Consider the following 13,449-nt stretch of genomic DNA (forward strand, 5'->3'; position numbering starts at 1 on the left):
CAAAAAAAAAAAAAAAAAAAAAAAAAAAGTCAAGTGTTTCCAGAGTTTTCTCTGATGACAACTGACTGCCAATTGTAGGCCTTAGAAGATATCAGAAAAAAATCAGCACACTTAATCATCCATCAAGGTAAAGGTGATGCTTGAACAAAGAACAAGAGAGTAGCCTCTTTCCAAGAAATCTGTACTATGGAGAGAACACTTTGAAAACAGATGTTTTTAATTGTTTATATCATTCTGTAATTTTTGTTGCCAAAAACGATGTGAACGTGTCACCTATTAAAAACTTCAGTGTCAGCACTCTTAACCTGGGAACAGTGTTTTTCTAATCCTGCTTTAAAATCCTGTAAATGTAAATTTCAGTGGATTTTGAATTAGGTTGTTAAAAATATGAGAATACAGTAATACCCACTGATTAGTTGCAGGAGCCATTATTTGACATTAGGGGAAGTGGAGCTTTATTAGCAAATTGTTCACAAAATCCTTTGCATCAGTGGTAGATGGAAGTGGAAAACGTCTCCCCTGTTGCTAGTGGTAAACGTCTTCCACTCTGGGTCCTCACATCTCTGGAAGGAGGCTTTGGGGCTCTGACAGACTTCAGTGTGTAAACTTAAGCTGTAACCGGGCTACTGTCAAATCACTGAGTCACAAAAAGGTCCCTACATTTTAAAAAAATGGAAGCATATTCAGTCCTGTTGCTCTTACTAAAATTATTATAACTCATTTGATTTAATAATTTCCAAGAGGTTTGTTGATACTCTTAGTAAATGGCATATTAAAATATATTTAAAAACATTGTTTATTTTATCCTTGTCTCATCTTTCAAAATGTTCTTTTTTTGGCAATTGCTTTTATGTTCATAATATATTGGTAGAGTAGCACACTGTGTAACTTATAAATAAATATACATGTGTTGGCGGTATGTGCCTAAGGGTTTCTCATGGCTGGGATGTACTGTCAGACGAGTGTGGAGACCAAGGATCTAGGCAAATTGGATTTATCAAGGCTTCTGCTGCAACTCTCAAGAGGACCAATTGATGACTTTCATTTCCTTACCTGGTGAGCTGCTGGAGCACTTAACTAAAGTGTGGTCCTAAACACAGAGCAGGGCAGCCTTCCGGAAGCGCTCCCTGAATTGAAGGACCGAGTGTACTTCCTGGGTTCCCGTGAGAGGAGATGATGCTTGAGATCTTGGCGTTGCATTGGTCTCCAGCTTCTTATGTCCCTAACTGCCCACTGCCTCAGTCCAGGGGAAGGGTTCAAGGTTGTTCCTCCTGGGCTGTGGCACCGTGTAGAGGAAGGCATGCTGGCTTTCGAGACCTGGGCTCGGCACAAAAGATCTGTTCCCCGAGTCCGACCTGTTCTAAATGGTCGACATTTCTGGCGTTTTTATGGCTTACCTCTAAGAGAGCTCAGTGATGGGAAGACGGTTTCCACAGCAGAGGTACGTGTGTGCACGCAGACGTTTGCACAACATCCAGGAGCACTTGACAGCAGTTTCATGGCAGATAGAAAAGGTGGTCCACGCACCCCCTCCAACCTGTGGCCTGAGCCACTGTGACGTCACACTCTCATTTATCGCCCAGCGTCTGATGCCACCCCACGTGCCACGCTCTATGGCAAACCATTGATGGGTTATCACGAGGGTGTGATTGTAAGAGGCTGATCCTAAAAAGAATCATTTTGGAGCATCCTGCTTTTGGTTTTTAGACTCCCAGTAAGTAATCTAACGAAATTAATTGTGTAGCTCTGGAAGTGTTATTCAGTCTCCCCGAGCCTTGGATTTTTTTCAACTGCACACTGGATTATGTGCTTGAAATGAGTTGATGTGCATAATGTTTACAGAGCACCTAAAAGGTGGATTCAGGAATCTTGTTTATCCCCGGGGGTGGGGGATTCAGCTAATTGAGGACCGGGTGGCCAGAGAGTGAGGGCAAATGCCGCTGCTGTTGTGTTTCCAGAAAGTCTCCAGTGGCCGCCTCAGGCCCAGGTGGGCTGCGCTTTCCCGTGGCTCCGTATCAGATGGCATCTTAGTGTTAAGGTATGTAGTTTGTGATCTGAGTATTTTCTAAACCTCTCTTCTCTTCTCGTGTTGTAGGAACCCAGCTATTCAGTGGTCAAAGTGACTTTAGAATCACTACCTTGAAATTTCATCCAAGAGACCACAGCGTTTTCGTATGTGGCGGCTTCAGCTCTGAAATGAAAGCTTGGGACATAAGGACCAGCAAGGTAACACCCCTCCTCCTCACATGGCCTTTCCAGGAGAGCTTGCCTGGACATTTTGAATGATTGAGGGTGGGTCAGCATCTATATATAGGACCCTTGAGATGGAATAATTACCACTTAATATTTAATCAGTGGGAAGCATAATTTTTCGATGTTTTGAAAGAACATTCTTGAGTTGTTAGATTATTAAAGCATCATAGGTGCAATTCTATACAGCATATTACTAAAAATATTTGTTGAGTACCTACTGTGTGCAAATGCTTCCAGATGTTATAAAATGAATCAGCCTCAGATTACTCAGGGGAATAATACGTGGATACAAATAAGTGGGGTGGAGAAGTGCTCTGTGTGTGTGTGTGTGTGTGTATGTGTGAGTGAGAGGAGGAGTGGTGGGGAGGGAGGGGCCGGCATTCAGAGCGGGTGAGCTTTCAGCTCAGCTCAGTGTAAGGAAGGCTTCTCGGAGGAGACAGTGTTCCCGTTGGGCCTTAAAGGCTGGTCACCGTCAGTCCCACAGAGGAGTGATGTCCACTCCCGTCCTTCACCACAGCCTGCCGCTCCTGTTGCTTCCCTAACTTAGGAAATGGCAACTCCAGGACTTCCCTGGCCGTCCAGTGGTTAAGACTCCACGTTCCCAATGCAGGGGGCATGGGTTCGATCCCTGGTCAGGGAACTAAGATCTCACATTCCACACAGCGTGGCCAAAAAAAACAAAGTGGCAACTCCATCCTTCTGGTTGTTCAGGCCCAAACCATCAGCAAATCCAGTCATAACTCGGGTTTAAGCTGCCCTTGTTCTCTTGCTCGGATAATTGCAGTAGTTTCCTCTCTGGTATCTGTCTTCACCTCCCACCCCCACCCCACCCCACCCCACCCCGCCGGACCCCTTACTGTTTGTTCTCAACACAGTAGCCAGAGTGGCCTGTGACAGTGGAAGTCAGATGTGTCACTCTTATGGTCAGAACCCTCCAGGCTCGGGTCTCACTCACAGGAAAAGCTGCGTCCCTAGGGCGGCCCACCAGGCCTCACCATCTCCGCTCAGCCTCAGCCCCACCCGCCTCCTTGCCTTTCTTAGAACACACCAGCACAGTCCTGTCTCAGGGCCTTTGCACGTTTCACTTTCTGCCTGGCATGCTCTCCTCCCAGTTTTCTATGGAGAGGCTCCCTCCCTCCTACAGGGTTCTGCTCAAATGCCACCTCTGTAGTGAGGCCTTCCCGGACCACCGTGCCAGCCACCCCTGGCATTCACTAGTCCCCCTGCCACCTCTTTCCTCTCCGTGGCATTTACCATCACCTGGCCCACTATGGATTTTACTTGTCTATTTGCCTTGTCTCCATCCCCTCGAATGTCAGCTCTTCCAGGGCAGGGATTTTTGTCTGTTTTGTTTGCTGCTGACTTCTAGCTCCTAGAACAGTGCCTGGCACATAGTAGGTACTCAGCAGACCGTGGGTGACTGAATGAGTGGATGGAGGCAGAGGGCAGTCACACGGGATGGGGGATACAAGGTGTGTGCAGGGCCAGTGACCCGCTCGACTTGGGGGATACAAGGTGTGTGCAGGGCCAGTGACCCGCTCGACTTGGGGGATACAAGGTGTGTGCAGGGCCAGTGACCCGCTCGACTTGGGGGATACAAGGTGTGTGCAGGGCCAGTGACCCGCTCGACTTGGGGGATACAAGGTGTGTGCAGGGCCAGTGACCCGCTCGACTTGGGGGATACAAGGTGTGTGCAGGGCCAGTGACCCGCTCGAGTTTGGGGATACAAGGTGTGTGGAGGGCCAGGACCCGCTCGACTTGGGGGATACAAGGTGTGTGCAGGGCCAGTGACCCGCTCGACTTGGGGGATACAAGGTGTGTGCAGGGCCAGTGACCCGCTCGACTTGGGGGATACAAGGTGTGTGCAGGGCCAGTGACCCGCTCGACTTGGGGGATACAAGGTGTGTGCAGGGCCAGTGACCCGCTCGACTTGGGGGATACAAGGTGTGTGCAGGGCCAGTGACCCGCTCGACTTGGGGGATACAAGGTGTGTGCAGGGCCAGTGACCCGCTCGACTTGGGGGATACAAGGTGTGTGCAGGGCCAGTGACCCGCTCGACTTGGGGGATACAAGGTGTGTGCAGGGCCAGTGACCCGCTCGACTTGGGGGATACAAGGTGTGTGCAGGGCCAGTGGCCTGCTCAGCTTGGCCAGGCGTGGGCCCCAGGCAGTGGGACAGGCCGGGCAGAGAGGCTCTTAATGCCGTGAGTCTGGGTTTCGGTCAGCAGCGGGGAGCCGCGGGAGGTTTGTGAGCAGGGGCGCTGGGGTCAGGGGTGCAGAGGGGCCCAGGGAGGGGCGGTGGGGAAGAGCCTGACTGCCCCCTGCCTCTGGGGGGCTCAGTGATTTCAGGATGGCTGTTTCAAGCTCTGAGAAGTACCGCCCTTGTCTGAAGGAGGCACACAGCCACTAGAATGCTACAGGGTAGTTCATGATGATACCTGCATTGATCTTGACCTTGAAAGAAGAGGGTGTGGAACGTCAGAGCATGTCCTCCTGCATTAGGGATGCCGGGGAGTCAGTGGTCCCACGCCGAAGGGCTCTAGCCTGCTGCATCTGCAGCGCCAAAGCCTCTACCTAAAGGCATCCCCCTCCAGGGCCGCCTCCTGCCCCATCCTGGGCAGGTGCAGCCCCCAGCAGGTCTTCACTGAGCAGAGGCCGTTCTGCGTGGCCAGGATGGAAGGAGGTAGGACAAGACCTCCAGTGCTGGATTCGAAAGGCGAGTTGGTGTGTCAGACCAGCTGCTGCAGGAAGGCACTTTCCCCCCAGGCTGTGGGAAGGGGCTGCTGGTGTTTGCAGGAGAACCTAAAACCAGAGACAGTTTCCTTAAAGAGAACAGGATGTTTTATCCATAGGTATCTTGCCTAAAGTACTTCACAAGTGGGAGAATTAGAGCATAGAGAGATGTACTCTTTTTTAAAAAAACACACATTTTTCTTTTACAAGAGACTTTTTTTAAAACAAGAATATTTGGAAAAGAGAGAAAAGTTACCCATAAAGAAGTGGATGTGTGGACTTTTAAAAGCACTAGAACACTTGTATATGAGATATAAATACATGATAAATGAAAGAAGACATTGGAAAGTGCTGCTCGAGTTGGAAACTCTTAGTCATGCTGTTTGAAGCGGGGCCTCCTGATCAACCAGCCCCTGGTGACGGCCGCGTCCCTTAGAGGTGTGCTGTTTTTAGCCTCAAAGACCAAACACGTAAGAAATTACTCATCAAGGACGCCATCTGATTTAAGACTTTGTTAAAAATATCGGATTTTCTCCTAGGGCAGACGCCAGCTGACGCGTTCTGAGAATGCTGGGGGAGAAGCAATTAGGAGCAGATGTTGCTGTGACTGGTATTGGCATGTTTGCCAGTCTCTCCCCAGCTAATAATGTGGGTAAAGGGATCTGTGCAATATTTGTTTTTACTTCCTTTTTACCAACAATCTGACTGCCTGTCCTCGCTTGCTGGGTCACAAGGACTATTTCCAGTTGCATCAGCCAGACTCAGGGGACCAGTCTCTCTCCTGCTTCAGTTCTGTTTCCTCTGATAGGTGTGGCCCAGGTGCCTTGTATGGACCCAGCAGGAGGGCCAGAGAGGAAAGGTGTGGACGGCCACCTGGGGCGGCTCTCTGCCCTCCTGCTGGGCTCCCGTGGGGCCTGGGGCTCTGTCCCAGGTGCTGAACTTTCCCACCCTCCCTGGTGAGTGTAGGAACACCTAGGGCTGAGCGGCTTGTCTTTTTCTGACTGCCTTCAGGGGCAGCCGTGGAAACTGCAGGAGGGACACAGACCTTAGCTTAAAATCAAGACGGGTTTCCTCTTTTAAAAACAACGGAAGGACTGTTATTATTATAAAAGTAATATGTGATTATATGAAAAAACTAGAAAATAAAAACAGAGAGAAGGTGTAGTCGAGCCAGCCAAAGGTAAACATCAGTAACATTTAAATATTTTTATTTCATGTTCTTTTCCACTGTGTGTTTTTTCAAACATTGTTTGGTCTTATGTTTATACAGTTTTGTATTTTGCTTTTCACACAGCATTGTAAGGGTTTTCCTTACAGTGAAATGAATTCTTGTAGATTTTTAGTACATTCCTCTGATGCAGTATGCTTGGCTAATTTGCTCCATGCCTTATCCTCAGTACTCAGAGCCGTGTCTGACACAGCAGGCACTCGATAAATATGGATCGAATGAGTCAATTTCAAATGGTTTAGCTTATTAAACCATTTCCTGAGGTTGGATTTTAGGACATTTCCTTTTGTTTGGTTTGGTTTGCCATTTAAAGTTAATAGATGTGAAGGTGGAGATCAGGGATCGGCAAGCTGCAGCTTGGGGCTAAATCTGACTTGCTGCCTGTTTTTGTAAATAAAGTTTTATCGGAATGCAGTTCCTGTCATTCATTTGTGTATCAGCTACAGCTGCTTTCACACCACAGTGGCAGAGTTGAGTAATTGCACCGGAGACCACATGGCCCGCAAAGCCAAAAATATTTATGATCTGCCCGATCCCTGCTAAGTCGTACGTGGCCGTGATGTGTGTCACACTGTGGCTTGTCGGGACTGATCCTCCCGATCTGGCTGACAAGGTGGGTGCCCCTGTGACTCACCCTATTATGGGCACCCTGTGGAAACCGTGTGCTCAGAGAATGTCTTTTCCAGAGAACCGTGCTTCAGTCAGGGGTATATGGGTCGTTTCCCTCTCTTGTTATAATCTCCAGACAAACCGTCGCAGTCGACTTTGTTATACATTCCACTGTGAGACACATTTGTGCATCTAGTGTTTTCCACATTTGCAGTTTATTTCCTGCAGCTTGTGCCCCAGAACTCAAATTGCTGGGTTAAAGTGAGTCAGCATTTTGAAGGTAAGGGGTAGGTTTCCAACGGTGGAGCTGAGCCCACCACTGGAGCAGGACGGTGCGGCCAGACAGCGTCTCGCCGGGTCTGAAGAGTCGTTGGAACAGACAACTCTAAAACTACTTTCCAGTCATAGACTTTTATTCCTTAAGCTTAGCCACATGATGAATGTTAGGATTCTGGACTTCTCTGGTCCAGCCCAGTGCATTATAGCAAATGGGCTATTTGGCTCCCCTGTCTTTTCTTGGCCCATCTCTCTCTGCTCTGGTTTGATGAGTGGATCACACCCCTCGTCACTGCAGAGCGCCTGGCTTCACTTCCAGCAGGTCGGCAGGATGTGTTCCGCACGAACCCTCCGAGCCTGCTTCCTCGTGCTGGCTCCGTGCTGCCAGTACAGGCTTTTCTAACTCCTCTGTCTCCCGACAGCCTGCTCGAACGTGGGTCTGGTCTGGAACCCAAGCTGTCTGTGGTCTGACCTTCATGTTACCACGGGGGTCCAAGCCCCTCCGGGCCGGCAGTGCTTATTGGCCCGAGATCCAGCAGACCTGGGTTCCCATCCTCCCTTTCCTACTTGCTTAGCTGGCAGATTTTAGGCAAATCTCTAAACTAAAGCCTCTCTCAGTCAAGGGTTTCCCCCGTGGTATAGTAAAGGGGCAGGATGAAGTCATCTTTAAAGCAGGGCCTCTTAACTCTCCTGTGTGTAGGAGAGCACCTGGGACTCTTGTTAGGATGCAGACACTGTTTCGGCAAGATGATGTCTTAGTCAGCTCACACTGCTGTAAGGAAATACCACAGCCTGGGGGGCTTAAACAGCAGACATTTATTTCTCATTGTTCTGGAGGCTGGAAGTCCGAGATCAGGGTGCCAGGGTGGTCGGGTTCTGGTGAGGGGGCTCCTCCTGGTTTGTAGATAGCTGCCGCTTGCCGTGTCCTCACACAATGGAGAGCAGGCAAGCTCCGGGCTCTTCATCCCTTTTTAACGCGACCACCCCCATCCTGGGACCTCCACCCTCATGACCTTATCCAAACCTAATTACCTCACGAAGGCCCCGTCTCCAGATATCATCACATTGGGGACTAGGGCTTCAAAATATAGATCTTTTGGGGGGGGGACACAAACATTCAGTCCTTTGCAGGTGAGACCCTGCATTTCAGCAAGCTCCCAGGAGATGCAGAGGCAGACGGCCCATGGTCCACACTTTGAGAAGCCAGGTCTCAAAGGGCCTCTGAACGCAGAGGTCCCATGCTTCTCTCACGTGAGCATCCTTGGTCTTCGTCCTCGATTGACCTGCACCACCTGTGACCTATCTCAGTGATAAAAGGCCGTGAGCGCCTTCACCTGACAGCTGTTCATTTACGACTGCCTGTGAGGGGGGCTCAGTCCGGCCATGTCTGTGCCCTGGCGTCTCCCACAGGACCTGGAACCAGAGCAGGTGCTCAGGGGGTAACTTGGAGTGAGCTGCTGGGGTCAGCCGCCCCTCCCATCATGATGGAGCCCTGCAGGAGCGCCCCCCCTGCCCACACTTCGGGGGGCAGTGGCCTCCCTGGGATTTCTGCAGAGAGAGTGGGCCCTCCAACAAATGGGAAACAAAGGCGAGCTGCAGTTGAGCTGTAACTGGTCATTCCGGAAGTGTAGACAGAGGCCGAGGGCTTGGGAGATCCTGGGCCAGATGGGGGCTGGTGCAGTGGTTCTACCGCTGCAGCCAAGGCTGAGCTCTCATGTGCCCCAGTGTCTCGTAGATGACGGAGTTTCCAGCCTCGCAGGGCCCTGGCTCTTTGCCCGGCAGGGAATGGGAGCTGGAGAGTTCCAGATCTGCAGGGCCACCAGCACTGTGGGAAAGGCTCCAAGGTAGTTACTTTTAGGTTCGCTTTAAGATGACTGTGTAGTTTGAGCCAAAAGTTAGGATAGGTAATAAAATTTCTCCCTTGTATCATGAATTAAAGTTGTAGAAAAACTCCTACAGAGGCTTGAAAATCATATTGCATACTTAGTGAATCACCCTTTTTGCGAGACTAGGTTCTGGAACCCCAACCTCAGCAAATTACCTCTCGGCCAAGCAGGATCGAGCACTGCAAATTGGAGCAGCCCTGGAAAATCTGGGACACGTGGCTCCCGACGCTGGGAGCCTGGCCTCTGCTCCAGTTCTCTTGCCTTCCGCGGGCAGGGCCGACGCTGGGCAGGCTGGGGCCGGGCGCGACTCCCTATGCATAGGTCTACTCTGCTCTCGAGCAGGAGAGCCTCAGGCGCCCTCAGGTCCCCCCTGGGCCTCGCAAACACCGACCCCCACCCCGCTCGGGTATTCCCAGCATGACATCTACTCGGACAGACCAGCTCACTTCTTTTGCTCTAGTGCTGGTTTGACCCGAATCATCAATGGTCCATGCTTGTTCTACATCTTTCTTTCTTTTTAAGTTTGTAAAGGGCCGTCTTCACTTCCAGATCTTGAGTTCATTCCTCGACCTCCTTTTGGAGCTTTGATCCCAAACCCACTGCAGGTGTCCTATCATGCGGTGACGGTGGGCGAGGCCTTTGGCTCGTCCTTCCCTCCTGCTTGGGGTCTCATGTCTGCCTGTTATCACAGCCCCTCACTCTGCTGCAGTTTCCCCACAGAATGTAAGCTCCCTGAGGGCAGGGATTTGCTCCTTTCCTGCTGCTTTCCCTGAGCCTAGCGAAGTGCTGGGTGGATGGGATGGGACTGTTGCAGGAATGACTAACGGCCTTAATCCAGGCCCGTTAAAAAAAAAAAAATCCCAAGTGATAAGCCCACCCAGGTGAAGTGGAAGCTGAGTCAGCATCTGTTAACACGCTCTTCTCCGGCACCTGCCGTGGGCGTCCTGCCCCCGAGGGGGAATGAACCAGCTGGTCATGCAGCCAGGGGCTGCTGGTCTGGACTGGCTGCCCTGGTGCAGTGGTCAGAGCCCCCGGAGCCTTAGAGGATGCCCACCAGCGCCTGCAGGTGGTCTCGGCCTCCAGCGGTGTGAAAACTCTCCAGGTGATTCTAACGAAGAGCCCGGGTGGTGAACCACAGCCCTGGGGGCCAGGGTTTGGGCGCATCAGTGAGAGTCCCGAATGGTGTTTTGCAGGGTCTCTGCTGGTGTAGGTGAGGGTGTCCTGAAATGTCCGTTCCTGCAGTGGCAGCTGTCTGGAAGACTCAGCACCTTCACCTCCTGGTTCCCGGGCGCCATCAGTCTTCGTGGCATTGTAGGCAGGTTGCTTCTTTGCCCTAATGAGGTTCTGATTACTCTCCATTTGTCTCTTTCGTCAGCTTTATATTAAAAAGCCTTTTGTTTGGACTGTTCGTACTTCTGCAGTTCTGGCTAAGTTTTGCCTTCAGCCAAACTTTTTAAGAGATGAGAGCGGGAACCTAAGGGAGGTGGAGACGGGGAAGGGCGCGGACAGCCTGGTGCTGAGGGAAGCGTGGTCACCGCTCCGTGTGACTCGCCGTGGGTCCTTGTCTCTTCCAGGCTCCTGTTGCCCCATCTGTCAAGTGGCGGTGGGGTGCTCTCGGGTGGCATGGACTGGGTCTGTACTGGACCCTCCCTGTGTGTCATCTACCGCGACACAGCAGTCCTGGGAGGGGTACCAGGCGCTGCCGTCACCTCACCCCCCTGGCGGGGTGCCCGAGGTTCAGAAAGGCTCCAGCAGCCAGCACACGGCTGGTTGGTAGGGGGGTAAGACCTTGACCTGGTGCCTTGATTCCCGCGCCCTTGCAGGCCCTCCTGTTCACAGGGCGAAGGAAGCGTTGGTCTTGGGTGTAAATAAAGCCTTGGCAGTGTGAGCCGTGTGCTTTCTTCGTGGAGAAGCCTGCATGGGGCAGCCCTTGAGTTCAGATGCCTGCTCGGTCCCGCTGCTTGCAGTTCGATGCCCGGTGTCAGGGACCCCACTGTGAACTTGACAGTGGTGGGCCCTGCGGCCTCAGGCCTGAAGTCATAACCCCAGCACCTCTGTGAGGGCGGCCCTGCTGCCTCCACAGGTAGACGTGGAAACCAGTCCTGAAAGGCTCAGCTTTCAGCGCAGGGGTGGACAGCCACTGTGGGGCTTGGACCTGATCCCAGGTCTCCCTCTCCCTGTGGTACGAAGAGGACACACTTCGTTTACTGAGCCCCCGCCAGACACCAGGCACCGTCCCAGGGCCCTCTAGGAGCTCACGATCTGGAAGAAGGGATGGGGAACGCGCATTTCTTTGATGTTTGGTGGATCTGTCGGCCTCACCGGCTGCCTTCACAAGCGGCCAGGGGGTCCCCACGTGTCTCCTGGGTCATCCAAAATCTTGGGCAAAGCTGGGGAAGGGCACCCTGGAATCTAGAACCTCAGATTCCTGCCCCCAGCCCGGTCCTTCTCTTCACTTTCACTCAGCACTTTTCTTGGGGTGTCAAGCAGACTCCAGTTGAAAACCTGAAATGTGGGCTTCCCTGGTGGCGCAGTGGTTGACAGTCCGCCTGCCGATGCAGGGGACACGGGTTCGTGCCCCGGTCCGGGAAGATCCCACATGCCGCGGGGCAGCTGGGCCCGTGAGCCGTGGCCGCTGAGCCTGCGCGTCCGTGTCCGGAGCCTGTGCTCCGCAACGGGAGAGGCCGCAACAGTGAGAGGCCCGTGTACCGAAAAACAAACAAACAAACAAACAAAAACAAACCTGAAATGTGAGCTGCCACCTGGAGCTCAGTGTGTGACAACGGGAGAGCGTGGCACTCAGGAGGGCCACGTCCCCGTGTGATCACTTGGGCTCTTAAAGATGCAATAGGATGGGGCTTCCTTGGTGGCGCAGTGGTTGAGAGTTCGCCTGCCGGTGCAGGGGACACGGGTTCGTGCCCCGGTTCGGGAGGATCCCACATGCCGCGGAGCGGCTGGGCCCGAGAGCCATGGCCGCTGAGCCTGTGCGTCCGGAGCCTGTGGTCCACAACGGGAGAGGCCACAACGGTGAGAGGCCCGCGTACCACAAAAAAAAAAAAAAAAAAAAAAAGATGCAGTAGGATGTATCAGAAAATATAAAGCAGACTCTGGGCCCGTAATGATTATATAAATAAAATATTTATGTAATGCTAGTGTGTATGACCTTTGTAATTTGTTTTGCCACTAAAATAAGCTGAATACACTGAAAATACACTGAACATCTCTCATTGAGATTTTTTTTTCTCCTTGAGATTTTTAAAAACTTAATATTTTTATGAAATAGAGTCACAGTTTTTGTTTTACCTAAAAACTTATTTTAGTTTGCCATAACTAATAGTATCCAAAAAAAATCATGGGTTTGATGCCCTAGTTATTTTTTGTCTTAATATACTTTAAATACTTATTAAATTTTTTTGGTAGCAGCTTTTTTTTCTTTTAATTAATTTATTTATTTGGCCTCTCCAGGTCTCAGTTGCGGCATGTGAGATCTTGGTTGCGGCGTGTGGGATCTTTAGCTGCGGCATGCAGGCTCTTTTCGTTGCGGCATGCGGGATCAAGTTCCCTGACCAGGGATAGAACCCGGGCCCCCTGCACTGGGAGCGCAGAGTTTTAACCACTGGACCACCAGGGAAGTCCCAGTAGCAGCTTTGTTGAGATGTAGTTCATATACCATACAGTGCACTCATTTAAAGTATACAATTCATTCGTTTTTAGTATATTTACAGAGTTATACAACCATCATCACTGTCAGTTTAGAACATTTTCATCACCTCAGAAAGAAACCCTTTACCCTGTAGCAGTCACCCCAGCTCCCCTGCCTTTATCCCCTACCCCCAGCCCCTGGCAACCACTGATCTACCTTCTGTCTCTATAGATTCGCCTATTCTGTACATTTTATATAAACAGAATCATACAGTATGTTACTTAGCATAATGTTTTCAAGGTTCACCTATGTTGTAGCGTGTGTCAGTACTTCATTCCTTTTTAACAGACAAATGATATTCCATTGTATGGATAGACTGCATTTTGTTTATTCATCAGTTGATAGGCATTTGTGTCCTTTCCATTTTTTGGCTCTTATGAATAATACTGTTATAAATATTCATTTATAAGTTTTTGTGTGGACATGTGTTTTCATTCCTCTCGGGCTCCACCTAGGAGTGAAATTGCTGAGTCATGGTCGCTCTATGGGTAACCTTTTGAGAAACTGCCAGACTGTCTTCCAGAGTGGTTGCACCATTTTACAGTGTATGAAGGGTCCGATTTTCCCCTGTCCTCACCTCACTTGTTATCCGTCTTTTTGCTTTTCTCCATCCCAGTGGGTGTGAGGTGGTGTCTCATTGTGGTCTCCTTAAGGTTTTTTTTTTTTTTTTTTTTTTTGCGGTACGCGGGCCTCTCACTGTTGTGGCCCCTCCCGTTGCCGAGCACAGGCTCCGGACGCGCAGGCTCAGCGGCCACGGCTCAC

General features: G+C 50.9%; 1 protein-coding gene across 1 annotated transcript in view; it reads left to right on the plus strand.

Annotated features, from left to right (window-relative positions):
* Window positions 1-13,449, plus strand: part of WDR25 (WD repeat domain 25) — a 74,239-nt gene that overhangs the window by 20,322 nt on the left and 40,468 nt on the right. The window contains exon 3 of the mRNA XM_055088715.1: window positions 2,096-2,226. Within this exon, the coding sequence (XP_054944690.1) occupies window positions 2,096-2,226 (131 nt within the window). The remainder of the gene's footprint in view (window positions 1-2,095; window positions 2,227-13,449) is intronic.

Source organism: Physeter macrocephalus, chromosome 11 (assembly GCF_002837175.3).
Source record: "Physeter macrocephalus isolate SW-GA chromosome 11, ASM283717v5, whole genome shotgun sequence".
In the NCBI taxonomy this organism is placed as follows: domain Eukaryota; kingdom Metazoa; phylum Chordata; class Mammalia; order Artiodactyla; family Physeteridae; genus Physeter; species Physeter macrocephalus.